This window comes from Bombina bombina, chromosome 6, assembly GCF_027579735.1.
Source record: "Bombina bombina isolate aBomBom1 chromosome 6, aBomBom1.pri, whole genome shotgun sequence".
NCBI lineage: Eukaryota > Metazoa > Chordata > Amphibia > Anura > Bombinatoridae > Bombina > Bombina bombina.
This window is the reverse complement of record NC_069504.1, coordinates 296,493,934-296,510,943: the sequence shown is the minus strand read 5'-3', so window position 1 is coordinate 296,510,943 and position 17,010 is coordinate 296,493,934. Positions and strand designations below refer to the sequence as shown.

Sequence of the window (17,010 nt, the reverse complement as noted above, 5' to 3'; positions counted from 1 at the left end):
TCTAGGATACAACGTATCTGCCCTAACACTCAAGGGCTTCATTCCAGCAATGCTAGAAAAACAGAGAATAATCAAATTATATAAGCGCTGGGGCTTAAACTTTGTCTCGAAATTATCGGAGGACCATCACCCTAGATGCTTCCACCGGAAGTCTATAACAATCGCGACCATCAAAGTCAATAGTATCAAAAATCCCATGTGACGAAACGTCTTTCTAAGAGTTTCTATAACAACTTAGAGCTCTAAAAACTGAAAACTATCCGGAACGGAATAGAAGGCAAAAAGAAACTAGGCAAGCACCCAAATATGATAGCTGAAAAGGGAGTGTGCAAACAAAAGGCAGGTCCAGTCTGTCACACGACACAAACCCCCCATAGAGCTCGGAACTGGGATTCTAATAAAGAATAAAACAAAATGTAAATCAAGACGATAAGGAATAGGACCAATATCCCTTCTAGTCAAGATCGTTATCTGATTTAGAGGACTGAGATTCAACAGACTGATCAGTACTGGGAACCTCTAACATCGCCAAAACCTCTCTCAGATGTAAACAGAGGCATGCCAATCTAAATCTAAATGCTAAGCCCTCCGCAGTCAGTCAAGTCAGTAGAATCCGACCCTGGAGGTTCTACTTTTGAAGCCCCAGAGGAAAACGCATCCCCAGAGGACTGATCGGACACAATAGTCATTTTACACAACGGTCCTTGGTCAGGAGAACCTGAATTAACCCTTCGCTTGCACGCAGCAGGAAGAGGTAGCATCGCTAAGGCTGTAGAGATGGCTATGCAGAACTGCATAGTAACCTCTGGTGGAAACAAACCCCTAACAGGCGAAGGGGGAGCGGAACTCTGGAAAACTTCATATGTAGGAACAGAATCTAGGGAACACACCTCACTAGATAAAGAATCCTCAGAGGCGGATGGTTCAGTGGTCTCTGACATCTCAACATTGGTTGATGAGAACACCCTACAGTGGCATACGGAACATAATTGATAGGGCTGGGTTATCCGGGCCTCCTCATAATATACACAGGTATCAAATTCTATCAGAATCCTCCATAATTCGTCTAAATTAGATTATCGAAAGAGAATAAACAACTGGCACCTTATACCCCCAATGGCTGGGGCACTCACCCAACCTCCTATAACCCAGACAGGTAGAGAAGATGCTCCTCTCTACAGAACCCCGGTCAGCAATCAGAAGCAGGAATAAACGTGACCACTCCCGGTCACATGGTGCTCATGCAGGACCGCCCATGCTAAGAAAAGGTGCGCCAGCTTAATAAACTGTGCAGCTCTCAAAATCAAAAACAACCTGTACATTCCGTATCAGCCTATGAGCCCAAACGTTCTTTCACATAAGCAGTCAAAATCACATAACAAATATGATTAAAAAACCCCACCTGTTCAATAATCCCCCTCAGGAGATGCTAATCCTTGATTCCATAAAGATAAAGGAGTCCCACTGAGACCCTGTCTTCTATCGTTAAGATTGTTTCATTTTTACACACGTTATCAGAATCTATGGAACAGTGACACAGTCCTTCAAGTTTGACAGATTGTAGAAGCGCCTCTGACAGGGACTTGAGTAAAGAAAGCAGGCATCGAAACTCGTGAACACTGATTGCTTAAGGAGCTGTTAATATGAGTCTGGATGGATTCGCAGAAAGACCCTCCCTGCATCTCCAGACTTTAACTTATATCAATGCGCTCACTGAGAGGTTGACAAGACAACTTAAAATTCAAGTCCCATCTCAAAGGGCAGATACCCTTCCTGAGGAACTACTCCGAAATCTTCTGATACTTCTCTGCCAACCTACTGTGACGAAAGGCAAAGAATGACTGGGGGATGAGGGAAGCGGGGGAGGTATTTAAGCCTTTGGCTGGGGTGTCTTTCCCTCCTCCTGGTGGCCAGGTTTTGTATTTCTGTGGACTCTCTTTCTGTATTAAGAAGAAAATGTATTATTTTTAACGTCCCTTTAATTATGCAGAGTAAAACAACTTTGCAATATACTTCCATTATTTATTTGGTCACCTTTTTAAATCACACCTGAAGAGTGTGGATTTACCAGCACTGAGAAAGTATATTGCAGACATCAAAAGCCTAACCCTGTTACATATATGTATCTCATTTGCAGTCTGTTATCTAATCATGTCTGTTGAAGCCAAACAATAGATATTTTGCTAAAACAATGACAGTAGCAAACCCAGTCACCTCGAAAAAGAAAGTGTCGGGTGGCTTCCCCTTTGAAAAACAAGGAGTTAATCTGTTCTAATAACAGTCAGACTCTGCTGATGTGTAAAAGGGACAGTCTATTTAAAAATGTTTTTTTTGTTTGTTTTTTTTAAACAATAAAGATAATCCCTTTATTAAAATGCACTGACATAAGAGGTGGCTTTCAAGGGCTTAGAAATTTACATACGAGTCTACCTAGGTTTAGCCATCAACAAAGAATACCAATTCAATTTTGACTAGACTGTCCCTTTAATCTATTGGAAGACTGGAGAAAATATTATAATTACAAGGTGTTCACTGTCCTTTTAAATAACATTCTTTCCATTTCTATAGAGACACAAGAATCTAAGAGACGATTATGTATATTTAGATAATGTCAGTTTCATCACTTGTGGGGGATAATTCTAAATCTCTACCATACTTACTTTTCTTGTCTTTCTTTTCCTTTTCTTCTTCATTTTCTCCAGCTCCAAGTAAAGTAAATATTATTCCAGTTTGTGAATTCACACCAATAGCAGTGACAATCATTTTTCCAGACCCCTCCATAACATGTGTCCCTGAAAATAAAAATAGTAAGCTTTACAATAGGCAGAGTGAAATCTATACTTTTAGGAAATAAATCACACTGAGCAATCAGCACCGCAAATTAAAACTCTTCAGCTAGGACCCAAGAAATAAGCGCCAAAATAAAAGAGCTAATTTAAAAAAAAAAAAAAAAAATATTCTTAACAATGGTAAAAAACAAACAAAAAAACAACAACATAATTTATGTAAGAACTTACCTGATAAATTAATTTATTTCATATTGGCAAGAGTCCATGAGCTAGTGAAGTATGGGATATAAAATCCTACCAGGAGGGGCAAAGTTTCATAAACCTCAAAATGCCTATAAATACACCCCTCACCACACCCACAATTCAGTTTTACAAATAGCCAAGTAGTGGTAAAATAAGGAGTAAAAATGCATACAAAATTGTGCTTTTTATACAACAATCACAACCACCATAAAAAAGGGTGGGCCTCATGAACTCTTGCCAATATGAAAGAAATGAATTTCTCAGGTAAGTTCTTACATAAATTATGTTTTCTTTCATGTAATTGGCAAGAGTCCATGAGCTAGTGACATATGGGTTAGCAATACCCAAGATGTAGAACTCCACACAAGAGTCACTAGAGAGGGAGGGATAAAAATAACAACAGCCATTTCCCACTGAAAAAATAAACAACCCAAAATAAGTTTATTTCTTAAAATGACAAAAAAAAACTTAAAACATCAGCAGAAGAATCAAACTGAAACAACTGCCTGAAGAACTTTTCTACCAAAAACTGCTTCTGAAAAAGCAAATACATCAAAACGGTAGAATTTAGTAAATGTATGTAAAGAAGACCAAGTTGCAGCTTGCAAATTTGATCAACTGAAGCTTCATTCTTAGAAAGCCCACGAAGTGGAGACTGATCTAGCAGAAGGAGCTGTAATTCTCTGAGGCGGGGCCTGAACTGAAGAATCAAAAGCTTTAACCAAGAAGCCAAGGAAGGACCAGAAAATATAACAAATAGACTAGAAGTCTTCCTGAAATCTTATGTAGCTTTAATGTAATTTTTCAAAGCTCGCACCACATCCAAAGAATGTAAGGATCTTTCCAAAGATTTCTTAGGATTAGGACACAAAGAAGAGACAACAATTTCTCTACTAATGTTGTAAGAATACACAACCTTAGGAAAAAATTTAAATGAAGTCTGCAAAACCGCCTTATCCTGATAAAAAAAATCAGAAAAGGAGATTCACAAGAAAGAGCAGATAGCTCAAAAACTCTTCTAGCAGAAGAGATGGCCAAAAGAACAACACTTTCCAAGAAAGTAGTTAAATGTCCAAAGAATGCATAGGCTCAAAATGGAGCAGCCTGTAAAGCCCTCAAAACCAAATTAAGACTCCAAGAAGGAGAGCTTGATTTAATGACAGGCTTAATATGAACTAAAGCCTGTACAAAACAGTGAATATCAGGAAGTTTAGCAATCTTTATATGAATAAAACAGAAAGAGCAGAGATTTGTCCTTTGCAAGGAACTTGCAGACAAAACCTTATCCAAACCATCCTGAAGAAACTGTAAAATTCTTGCAACTCTAAAAGAATGCCAAGAGAATTTATGAGAAGAACACCATGAAATGTAAGCCTTCCAAACTCGATAATAAATCTTTCTAGAGACAGATTTATGAGCTTGTAACATAATATTAATCACTGAGTCAGAGAAACCTCTATGACTTAGCACTAAGCGATCAATTTCCATACATTCAAATTTAATGATTTGAAAATCTGATGGAAAAACGGACATTGAGACAGTAGGTCCGGCCTTAACAGAAGTGGCCAAGGTTGGCAGCTGAACATCCGAACAAGACCCGCATACCAAAACCTGTGAGGCTATGCTGGAGCCACCAGCAACACAAAGGATTGTTCCATGATGATTTTGGAGACCACTCTTGGAAGAAGAACTAGAGGCAGGAAAATATAAGCAGGTTGATAACAACAAAGAAGTGTCAGCCCACCCACTGCTTCCGCCTGAAAATCCCTGAACCTGGACAGGCATCTGGTTAGTCTCTTGTTTAGATGAGAGGCCATCAGATCTATCTGAAGAAGACCCCATATCTGAACAATCTAAGAAAACACATCTGGATGGAGGGACAACTCCCCTGGACGTAAAATCTGACGGCTGAGATAATCTGCCTCCCAATGTCTATACCTGGGATATGCACCGCAGAAATTAGACAGGAGCTGGATTCCACCCAAGCAAGTATCCGAGATACTTCTTTCATAGCTTGTGGACTGAGAGTCCCACCCTGCTGATTGACAAATGCCACTGTTTGCGATATTGTCTGATTGAAAATAAATGAACGGTTCTCTCTTTAACAGAGGCCAAAACTGAAGAGCTCTGAGAATTGCACGAAGTTCTAAAATATTGATTGGCAATCTCGCCTCTTGAGATTTCCAAACCCCTTCTGCTGTCAGAAATCCCCAAACAGCTCTCCAACCTGAAAGACTTGCATCTGTAGTGATCATAGTCCAGGTTAGCTGAACAAAGAAGCCCCTTGAATTAAACGCTGGTGATTTAACCACGACGTCAGAGTGTGTCAAACATTGGGATTTAAGGATATTAATTGTGATATCTTTGTATAATCCCTGCACCATGGATTCAGCAAACAAAGCTCGGAGAGGTCTCATGCGAGAACGAGCAAAGGAAATTGCATTCGATGCTGCAGTCATGAGACCTAAATTTTCCATGCACATAACCACTGAAGGGAATGACTGAGACTGAAGGTGCCGACAGGCTGCAACCACTTTCAAACGTCTCTTGTCTGTTAGAGACAGAGTCATGGATCCTCAAACACTAGTTGATTTGTGTGAGATTCTGCAGAACGTAAAGACTGAGCTAGTACCAATATATCGTCCAAATAAGTAAACACCGAAATACCCTGCTCTCTGGTTTCCATAAAGCAGGGCACCTAGAACCTTTAAAAAAAGATTCTTGAGCAGTTGCTAGTCCAAATGGAAGAGCAACGAATTGGTAACGCTTGTCTAGAAAAGAGAATCTCAGGAACCGATAATGAACTGAATGAATCGGGATATGAAGGTATACATCCTGCAAATCCATTGTGGACCTAAAATGTCCTTGCTGAATAAAAAGAAGAACTGTCCACAATTTGAAAATTGGTACTCTTGCATAAGGATTCAAAATTTTCAGATCCAGAATTGGTCTGAATGAAATTTCCTTCTTTGGGACAAAAAATAGATTTGAATAAAACTCCAGACCTTGTTCCTGAAAAAGGAATTGGCATGACTACCCCTGAAACTCCAGGTCTGAAACACACTTCAGGAAAGCCTGAGCAAAACTGGATTTGATGGGATGCGTGAGAGAGAAAAAAAAATCTTCTCACAGGAGAACTTACTCAGAATCCTATTCGATACCCCTGAGAGACAATACTCTGAAACCATTGATTTTGGACAGAATTTATCCAAACATCCTTGGAAAAAAAAACCTTAATCTGCCCCCTACCAGCTGAGCTGGAATGAGAGTCGCACCTTCATGTGGACTTAGGGGCTGGCTTTTGGTTTCTTAAATGGGTTGGATTTATTCCATTTAATGAAGGTTTCCCATTGGAAACAGATTCCATAGGGAAGGATAAGGTTTTTGTTCCTTATTTGACAAAAAGAATGAAAATGATTAGAAGCTTTATATTTACCCTTAGGTCTCTTATTACCTTGGAAGGAAAGAGATAGCAATCTAGACTTAAAAAGTCATGTCAGCATTCCAAGAATTTAGCCACAAAACTCTTCTAGCTAAAAATAGCTAAAGACATAGATCTAACAATCTTGATGAAATAAAAAAAGGCATCAGAACTGATTAGTATGTTGCAGTAAGCGAACAATGCTAGATAAATCAGAATCCAATTTCTTGTTGCACTAATTCTCCAACAAAAAATGTTGATGCAGCTGCAACATCAGCCAAAGAAATTGCAGGCCTGAGACAACCTGAATATAAATAAGCTTTTTACAAAAGATTCAAGTTTCCTATGTAAAGGAACTTAAGTACTATCTTCCATAGAAATAGAGGTTATGTTCAGCAAGAGTAGAAATAGCCCCATCAACTTTGAGGATCTTTTCCCAAAACTCTATAAAAATTGCTGGTAAAAGGATACCATTTTTAAACCTTGAAGAAGGAATAAAAGAAGTACCCGGCTAATTCTATTCCTTAGAAATCATATCAGAAATAGCATTAGGAACAGAAAAAAAAAGTTCTGGAGTAACCACATTAGGTTTAAAAACAGAATTTACTAGTTCTAATATCAAAAGGACTAGTTTCCACAATATCCAAAATAATTAACACTTCTTTAACAAAGAACAAAAATACTTCATTTTAAATAAATAAGTAGATTTTGTTAGTGTCAATATCTGAGGAAGGATCTTCTGAATCAGATAGATCCTCATCAAAGGATGATAAATTATGTTGTCAGTCATTTGAAAATTCATCAACCTTATGAGAAGTTTTAAAAGACCTTTCTATTAATTAGAAGGCAGAATAGCAGATAAAGCCTTCTGAATAGAATTAGTAACAAATTCTTTAAATTTCATAGGTATAACATGTACATTAAAAGTTAAAGGAACAACAACAGGGAATGTACTATTGACTGATCGACACAATATCTGCATGTAAAAGTTTATCATGATAACCAATACAAATGACATTCGAAAATATAATGCACTTAGCTTTAGTAGAACCAACATCAGGCAGCAAAGTTCCAACAGATACTTCTGAGGCAGATTGAGACATCTTGCAAAATGTAAAATAAAAAACAACATATAAAGCAAAATTTGTCAATTTCCTTATATGACAGTTTCAGGAATGGGGAAAAAATGCAAATAGCATAGCCCTCGGACATAGAAAAAGGAAAGAGGCAAATAGCAATGGGGTATTAAATTAATGAAAAAAAATTGGCGGCAAGTATGACGCACAACGTAGCTGAAATTTTTTTGGCGCCAACAACATCCGGAAATGACACACTCACGTCACTAATGACGCAACCCTGTGTAAGGAACTCGGCGTCAACTACAACGCCGGAAATGACGAACTTGCGTCAGACGTACTTTCGCGCCAAAAATTATTGCGCCAAGAATGACGCAATAAAGTCTACCATTTGGCGCACCCACGGGCCTAATCCTGCCCGCAATTTGCAAGAAAAAATATAGTCAATTTGAAAAAAAAAAGACTAAACCCCGGGTAAGAAAAAATATTTCTTAATATGTTAATCTTCCCCAAATATGAAACTGACAGTCTGCAAAAGGAAATACATAAACCTGACTCATGGCAAATATAAGTACAATATATATATTTAGAACTTTATATAAATGCATAAAGTACCAAACCATAGCGGAGGTGTCTTAAGTAATAAAAACATACTTACCAAAAGACACCCATCCACATATAGCAGATAGCCAAACCAGTACTGAAACAGTTATCAGTAGAGGCAATGGTATATGAGAGTATATCGTCTATCTGAAAAGGGAGGTAGGAGATTAATCTCTATGACCGATAACAGACAACCTATGAAATATATCTCCCATGAGGAAAACCATTGCATTCAATAGGTGATACTCCCTTCAAATCCGCTGTACTCTGAGAGGAATCGGGCTTCAAAATGCTGAGAAGCGCATGTCAACGTAGAAATCTTAGCACAAACTTACTTCACCACCTCCATAGGAGGTAAAGTTTGTAAAACTGAATTGTGGGTGTGGTGAGGGGTGTATTTATAGGCATTTGAGGTTTGGGAAACTTTGCCCCTCCTGGTAGGATTGTATATCCCATACGTCACTAGCTCATGGACTTTTGCCAATTACATGAAAGAAATATTGATTGGTAACCTCGCCTCTTGAGGATTCCAAACTCCTTGTGCTGACAGAGACCCCAGACAGCTCCCCAACCTGTGAGACTTTAAAATCTGTTTAAATCATAATCCAGGAAGGATGAACAAAAGAGGCCCCTTGAATAATCCGATGATGGACTAACCACCAGGACAGAGAGAGAGTTAAATGCTGGGATTTAAGTATATCAATTGTGATATCCGAGTATAATCCCTGCACCATTTTTTCAGCATGCAAAGCTGCAGAGGTCTCATATGAAAACGAGCAAAGGGGATCGCGTCCGGCGCTGCAGTCATGAGACCTAAAACTTCCATGCACATAGCCACTGAAGGGAATGATCAAGACTGAAGGTTTCGACAGGCAGAAACAAATTTCATTTGTCTATTGTCTGTTAAAGACAAAGTCATGGACACTGAATCTATCTGGAAACCTAAAAAGGTGACCCTTGTCTGAGGAATCGAGGAACTCTTTGGTAAATTGATCCTCCAACCATGTCTTGAAGAAACAACACAAGTTGATTTGTGTGAGATTCTGCTAAATGAAAAGATTGAGCCAGTACCAAGATATCGTCCAAACACCGCAATATCCTACCCTGCTCTCTGATTACAGATAGAAGGGCACCGAGAACCTTCGAAAAGATTCTTGGAGCTGTTGCTAGGCCAAATGGAAGAGCAACAAACTGGTAATGCTTGTATAGAAAAGAGAATCTCAGAAACCGATAGTGGTCTGGATGAATCGGAATATGAAGATACGCATCCTGGAAGTCTATTGAGGACATGTAATGACCTTGCTGAACAAAAGGCAGAATAGTCCTTATAGTTACCATCTTGAAAGTTGGGACTCCTACAAAATTATTCAAAAACTTCAGATCCAGAACTGGTCTGAAATAATTTTTCTTCTTTGGGACAATGAATAGATTTGAATAAAAACCCAGACCCTGTTCCAGAATTGGAACTGGTACAATCGCTCCTGAAAGCTCTAGATCTGAAACACACTTCAGAAAAGTCTGAGCTTTTACAGGATTTGTTGAAACTTAAGAGAGAAACAAATCTTCTCACAGGAGGTCTTATTCTGAAACCTATTCGATACCCCTGGGAGACAATATTCTGAATCCAATGATTCTGAATGGAACCTGCCCAAACGTCTTGAAATAATTTCAATCTGCCCCCCACCAGCAGAACTGGATCGAGGGCCGCACCTTCATGCAGTCTTGAGGGCTGGCTTTGGTTTCTTGCAAGGCTTGGATTTATTCCAACTCGAGGATGGCTTCCAATTGGAGCCAGAGTCTTTAGGGGAAGGAATGGTTTACTGTTCTCTATTCTGACGAAAGGAACCAAACCGATTAGAAGCTTTAGATTTATTTGCCTTTAGACTTTTTATCTTGAGGCAAAAAAAAACTCCCTTCCCCCCAGTAATAGTGGAAATAATTTAATCCAAATGGGAACCAAACAAATTATTACCCTGGAATGAAAGAGATAGTAACCTAGATTTAGATACCATGCCAGCATTCTATGATTTCAGCCATAAAGCTCTTCTAGCTAAAATAGCCAAAGGTATAGATTTAAAATGAATCTTGATGATATGAAAAATAGCATCACAGATAAAATGATTAGCATGTTGTAGCAAACTAACAATGCTATGCAAATCAGAGTCTTTTTCCCGTTGTGCTAAGCTATCCAACAAAAAAGTTGATGCAGCCTCAACATCAGCCACAGAAATGGCAGGTCTGAGCATATAGCCAGAATGCAAATAAGCTTTCCTTAGATATGATTCAATCTTCCTATCTAAAGGATCCTTAAAAGAGGTACTATCTTCCATAGGAATAGTAGTACGTTTAGCAAGAGTAGAAATAGCGCCATCAACCTTAGGGACTTTTTTCCCAAAACTCTAATTTAGCCACTGGCAAAGGATACAACTTTTTAAACCTTGAAGAAGGAACAAAAGAAGTACCAGGCTTAGACCATTAGACCAGAAATAGCATCAGGAACAGGAAAAACCTCAGGAGTAGGTCACATGAGGTTTATAAAAAGAATTTAAACGTTTACTGGATTTATTATAAAGAGGATCAGACTCCTCAATATCCAAAGTTATTAACACTTCTTTTAACAAAGAACGAATATACTCAATCTTAAAAAGATAAGCTGATTTATCAGTGTCAATGTCTGAAGTAGGATCTTCTGAGTCAGAGAGATCCTCATGAGAGGAGGATATATCAGTATGTTGCTGGTCATTCCAAATTTCATCAGTATTATGAGAAGTTTTAAAAGACCTTTTACGTTTATTTAAAGGCGTTATAGCAGCCATAGGCTTATGTATCGCATCAGCAATATAATTTTTCATATCAACAGGGATATCATGTACTTTAGATGTTGAAGGAACAGTAGATACTGTACTAGCACTAATAGAAACATTGTCTGCCTTTAAAAGCTTATAATGACAACTGTTACATACTATAGCTGGAGATATAATCTCCACTAGCTTACAACAGATACACTTAGCTTTGGTAGAACTGTGTTCAGGCAGCATGGTTCCTACAGCAGCTTCTGAGACAGGATCACATTGAGAAATCTTGTAAAATTAAAAAAAAAAAAAAGAATAACAACAAATATTTTATTTCCACGTAAAGCAGTTTCAGGAATGGGAAAAAATGCAAATGCTAAAATTGGCAAAAACAAAGCAAATAGCATAGCCCTCTGAGCATAAAGAAGGCAAGGAGCATATAGAAAGTGAGGTAAAATCAAAATATTTTTTTTGGCGCCAAGTATGACGCACAACGCAAAAGGAAGCTGAGAAATTTTTTGGCACCAAACAAACATCCGGAAATGATGCAACTCGCATCATAAACACAATTTCACGCCAAACAACCTAGCGTCAACTAAGATGCAGGAAATTACAAACTTGCGTCATGACAGACACACATTCGCGCCCAAAAAATTTCTCTCGCCAAGAATGACGCAATAAATAACAGCATTTTGTGCCCTCGCGAGCCTAATTTGCCCACAAGTTTTCCAAGAAAAAAACAAGTCATATTGAAAAAAAAACTATACCCCAGGTAAGACAAACTTTCTAAACATGATTCCCATAACAAAACTGCTAGACTGCAAAGGGAAATACACTAAGGCCTGACTCATGGAAAATATAAGTAAAATACATATATTTAAAACTTTATATTAATACATAAAGCGCCAAACCATAGCTGAGTGTCTTAAAATAATGATACATACTTACCGAAAGACACCCCATCCACAGATAGCCAAACCAGTACTGAAAGCTATCAGCAGAGGTAATGGTATATAAGAGTATATTGTCAATCTGAAAAGGGAGGTAGGAGATGAATCCCTACGACCGATAACAGAGAACCCTTGAAAAGATTTCCCACAAGGAAAACCATCAAATCAAACAGGCGATACTCTCTTCACATCCCTCTGACAAACACTTTACTCTGAGAGGAATTAGGCTTCAAAATGCTTAGAAGCACTTATCAGAGAAGAAATCATAAAAATCAAGCACAAACGTTACTTCACCACCTCCATAGGAGGCAAAGTTTGTAAAACTGATTTGTGGGTGTGGTGAGGGGTGTATTTATAGGAATTTTGAGGTTTGGCAAACTTTGCCCCTCCTGGTAGGATTGTATATCCCATATGTCACTAGCTCATGGACTCTTGCCAATTACATGAAAGAAAAGTATACATTTTCAAAATCAAAACTTTAATACTATATTAGTCAAGTATGCCACAGTTAACATTTTCAGATTTTTTCCCCCTACAGTATATTAAACCTTTTCAAAAAAAGTTTAATAATATTTTCATATTCTTAAAAGGGACATGAAACCCATATTTATTTTTTCTTTTCCAATTCAGATATTGAATATGATTTTAAACTGTATTTCAACAATAGAAATAAATTGGAAAGTTGTTTACCAGTGAGGTGGGATATATTTTAACGGCTCTTGGAGTTTTGGTAATCTTTGCCTCCTCCTAGTGGCCAGGAGTGCAATTCCCAGGAGAAATGGCTCATGGACTCTCACCACCATTGTGAAAAAAGTAATTTATTTAAAAACACAAGCTATAATGCACTTTTTATATACCCCTAGTTGTTGATCTTAGAGCATATTTGGGTCCTGGTTAGTGCATATGAACTCATGGATGCACAAGCTCGACTAACAGACAAGATAGTGCACGTTCTTTATGTACCAATCAGTTTCTGTCTACTCAAGGGCAGATCTAAAGTTAAAGATTTTCATATTATAAAATGCATTAAAAGGGAAAATAAAGTCAAAATGAATCATTCATCGTTTGTTAGCAGCTAAAGATGGCCACCAAGCCCCCACCAATTGCATGCATATCTTGTTATGTTAAGTTTCTCCAAATGGGTCTAGACTGTCCCTGTAAATGAATTGGATAGTGCATGACATTTTAAACAACTTTACAACTTACTTCTGTTATCAGTTTTGCGCAGGACTCATTCTTTTTAATAGGGTAAGCCTAGATGAGCTCACAAGAATGCACATATCTTCAGCCTTCTGATAGCAGCATTTTCAACAATGTTTTTAACAATGTTTTTAACAATGTTACACAATGTTGCAAACACTGCTACCACACACTGCTAAAGACATGTTCATGCTCCTAAGATCCTATGAGCCTACTCACATTTACTCTTTAAAACAGGTTACCAAGAGAAAAAAAGCACATTTGATATCAGAAGTAAATTGGAAAGTTTAAAATTGTACTCTCTATCCGAATAATAAAATGTTTAATTGCTACTGCCCCTTTAACATAGTAGCATACTTTTGATATTGGTCCTTTTAATAAAGCTGCCACTCTAGTGTCCACTGCTATATTAAATATACAAGCTTACATTTCTTTTTTTACTTCTAAGCTATTTATTCCTAGTGCATCACATGGGCTCTTTCCCACTAGAGAGTCAGTGCATTAAATTAAAAAGAAAAAAAAAAACGAAAGAAAAAAAAAAGTTGAAGTTTATCTAACAGACAGAAAACACAAACCAGAAAGCAGCAAGGGATCTTTCGCCAGTGTTTTCTTAACATGATCAGATTCTCCAGTTAATGAGCTTTCATCAATTTTAAGATCATTTCCTTGAATAAGTACTCCATCTGCAGGCAGCAAATCCCCTGAAAAACCAATAATAAATTAGAATAAAAACAGGCAAATACAAAAAGATAAACAAAAGAAATACTGAATTGCACATACCATATTTAATTTGTGCTATATCCCCAACAACTATGTCAGATACTGGTATTTGAATAACTTGGCTCCCACGAACGACGGTAAATTTCTGTTCTTGTTCGATGCGGTTCTGCAAGCCTCTAAATTGTTTTTCTTTACTCCAGTCATTGAAAGCAGTTACTAACACCACACACACAACGGATACAAGGATTGCACCTCCTTCAATCCAACCTGCCTCACTCTCACCTTCCTCAACCGAACCAGCGGAGTCTCCGCAAGCTGAAAGACAAACACAGAATGAATCGCATCTAGATGGAATTATAGAATTTAGTTCAAGACAGGGCCACAAGGAAAAACCGTGTGTGTGTGATAAGTTAAAAGAAAATTGCTTATAGCTCAAAAATTCTCAAAGGGACATTATATAGCTAAAATTACATGCTATTGTTAGAACATGTCATTTTAGAACTATGCTGTGTGTTTAACCCTCTCAAAGTCTTAATATATAGTTTAAGTACCACTTGGGAGCCACAGAAAATTGCTAAACCTGAGCAGATAGAGCCGTCAAGCCAATCATCAACAGTAATAGTCTATAACGTCCTTTAAAGGGACATTAAAAACACTAAACAAATGCTAGATAGTATGATGCATTCAAAGAAAATATTAGTCTGAGAATAAAATGTAGATATATTTTTTAAAAACATAATTTATGCTTACCTGATAAATTTATTTCTCTTGTAGTGTATTCAGTCCACGGGTCATCCATTACTTATGGGATATATTCCCTTCCCAACAGGAAGTTGCAAGAGAATCACCCAAGCAGAGCTGCTATATAGCTCCTCCCCTCACATGTCATATCCAGTCATTCGACCGAAACAAGACAAGAAAGGAGAAACCATAGGGTGCAGTGGTGACTGGAGTTTTAATTAAAATTTAGATCTGCCTTAAAAAGACAGGGCGGGCCGTGGACTGAATACACTACAAGAGAAATAAATTTATCAGGTAAGCATAAATTATGTTTTCTCTTGTTAAGTGTATTCACTCCACGGGTCATCCATTACTTATGGGATACCAATACCAAAGCCAAAGTACACGGATGATGGGAGGGACAAGGCAGGAACTTAAACGGAAGGAACCACTGCCTGTAGAACCTTTCTCCCAAAAACAGCCTCCGAAGAAGCAAAAGTGTCAAATTTGTAAAATTTTGAAAAAGTGTGAAGTGAAGACCAAGTTGCAGCCTTGCAAATCTGTTCAACAGAGGCCTCATTCTTAAAGGCCCAGGTGGAAGCCACAGCTCTAGTGGAATGAGCTGTAATTCTTTCAGGGGGCTGCTGTCCAGCAGTCTCATAGGCTAAACGTATTATGCTACGAAGCCAAAAGGAGAGAGAGCTTGCCGAAGCTTTTTGACCTCTCCTCTGACCAGAGTACACGACAAACAGGGAAGAAGTTTGACGAAAATCTTTAGTTGCCTGTAAATAGAACTTCAGGGCACGGACTACGTCCAGATTATGCAAAAGTCGTTCCTTCTTTGAAGAAGGATTAGGACATAATGATGGAACAACAATCTCCTGATTGATATTCCTGTTAGAAACTACCTTAGGTAAAAACACAGGTTTAGTACGCAGAACTACCTTGTCTGAATGGAAAATCAGATAAGGAGAATCACAATGTAAGGCCGATAAATCAGAGACTCTTCGAGCCGAGGAAATAGCCATCAAAAACAGAACTTTCCAAGATAAAAGCTTAATATCAATGGAATGAAGGGGTTCAAACGGAACCCCTTGAAGAACTTTAAGAACCAAGTTTAAGCTCCACGGAGGAGCAACAGTCTTAAACACAGGCTTAATCTTAGCCAAAGCCTGACAAAAAGCCTGGACGTCTGGAACTTCTGCCAGACGTTTGTGTAAGAGAATAGACAGAGCAGAAATCTGTCCCTTTACCGAACTAGCAGATAAGCCCTTTTCTAAACCCTCTTGTAGAAAGGACAATATCCTAGGAATCCTAACCTTACTCCATGAGTAACCCTTGGATTCGCACCAATATAAATATTTATGCCATATCTTATGGTAAATTTTTCTGTTAACAGGCTTCCGTGCCTGTATTAAGGTATCAATAACTGACTCCGAGAAGCCACGCTTTGATAGGATCAAGCGTTCAATCTCCATGCAGTCAGCCTCAGAGAAATTAGATTTGGATGTTTGAAGGGACCTTGTATTAGAAGGTCCTGCCTCAGAGGTAGAGACCATGGTGGACAGGACGACATGTCCACTATCTGCATACCAGGTCCTGCGTGGCCACGCAGGCGCTATCAGAATCACCGATGCTCTCTCCTGTTTGATCTTGGCAATCAGTCGAGGTAGCATCGGAAATGGTGGAAACACATAAGCCATGTTGAAGACCCAAGGGGCTGTCAGAGCATCTATCAGCGCCGCTCCCGGGTCCCTGGACCCGGATCCGTAACAAGGAAGCTTGGCGTTCTGGCGAGATGCCATGAGATCCAGATCTTGTTTGCCCCAACGATGAATCAGTTGAGCGAAGACCTCCGGATGAAGTTCCCACTCCCCCGGATGAAAAGTCTGGCGACTTAGAAAATCCGCCTCCTAGTTCTCCACGCCTGGAATGTAGATCGCTGACAGGTGGCAAGAGTGAGACTCTGCCCAGCGAATTATCTTTGAGACTTCCAACATCGCTAGGGAACTCCTGGTTCCCCCTTGATGGTTGATGTAAGTCACAGTCGTGATGTTGTCCGACTGAAATCTGATGAACCTCAGTGTTGCTAACTGAGGCCAAGCTAGAAGAGCATTGAATATTGCTCTCAACTCCAGAATATTTATTGGGAGGAGTTTCTCCTCCTGAGTCCATAATCCCTGAGCCTTCAGGGAGTTCCAGACTGCGCCCCAACCTAGAAGGCTGGCATCTGTTGTTACAATTGTCCAATCTGGCCTGGGAAAGGTCATCCCCTTGGACAGATGGACCCGAGAAAGCCACCAGAGAAGAGAATCTCTGGTCTCTTGATCCAGATTTAGTAGAGGGGACAAATCTGAGTAATCCCCATTCCACTGATTTAGCATGCATAATTGCAGAGGTCTGAGGTGCAGGCGCGCAAATGGTACTATGTCCATTGCCGCTACCATTAAGCCGATTACTTCCATGCACTGAGCTACTGACGGGAGTGGAATGGAA

The 17,010-nt window shown here is 38.8% G+C and overlaps 1 protein-coding gene across 10 annotated transcripts in view; it reads right to left on the bottom strand.

Moving 5' to 3' along the window:
• ATP2B1 (ATPase plasma membrane Ca2+ transporting 1) overlaps positions 1-17,010 on the bottom strand; it is a 413,071-nt gene that overhangs the window by 123,413 nt on the left and 272,648 nt on the right. For all 10 annotated transcript variants that reach the window (XM_053716915.1, XM_053716922.1, XM_053716914.1 and 7 more), the window contains 3 exons: positions 13,855-14,109; positions 13,650-13,775; positions 2,661-2,792 (listed from right to left, as the gene is read on the bottom strand). In XM_053716915.1, coding sequence (XP_053572890.1) covers positions 2,661-2,792; positions 13,650-13,775; positions 13,855-14,109 — 513 coding nt within the window. The remainder of the gene's footprint in view (positions 1-2,660; positions 2,793-13,649; positions 13,776-13,854; positions 14,110-17,010) is intronic.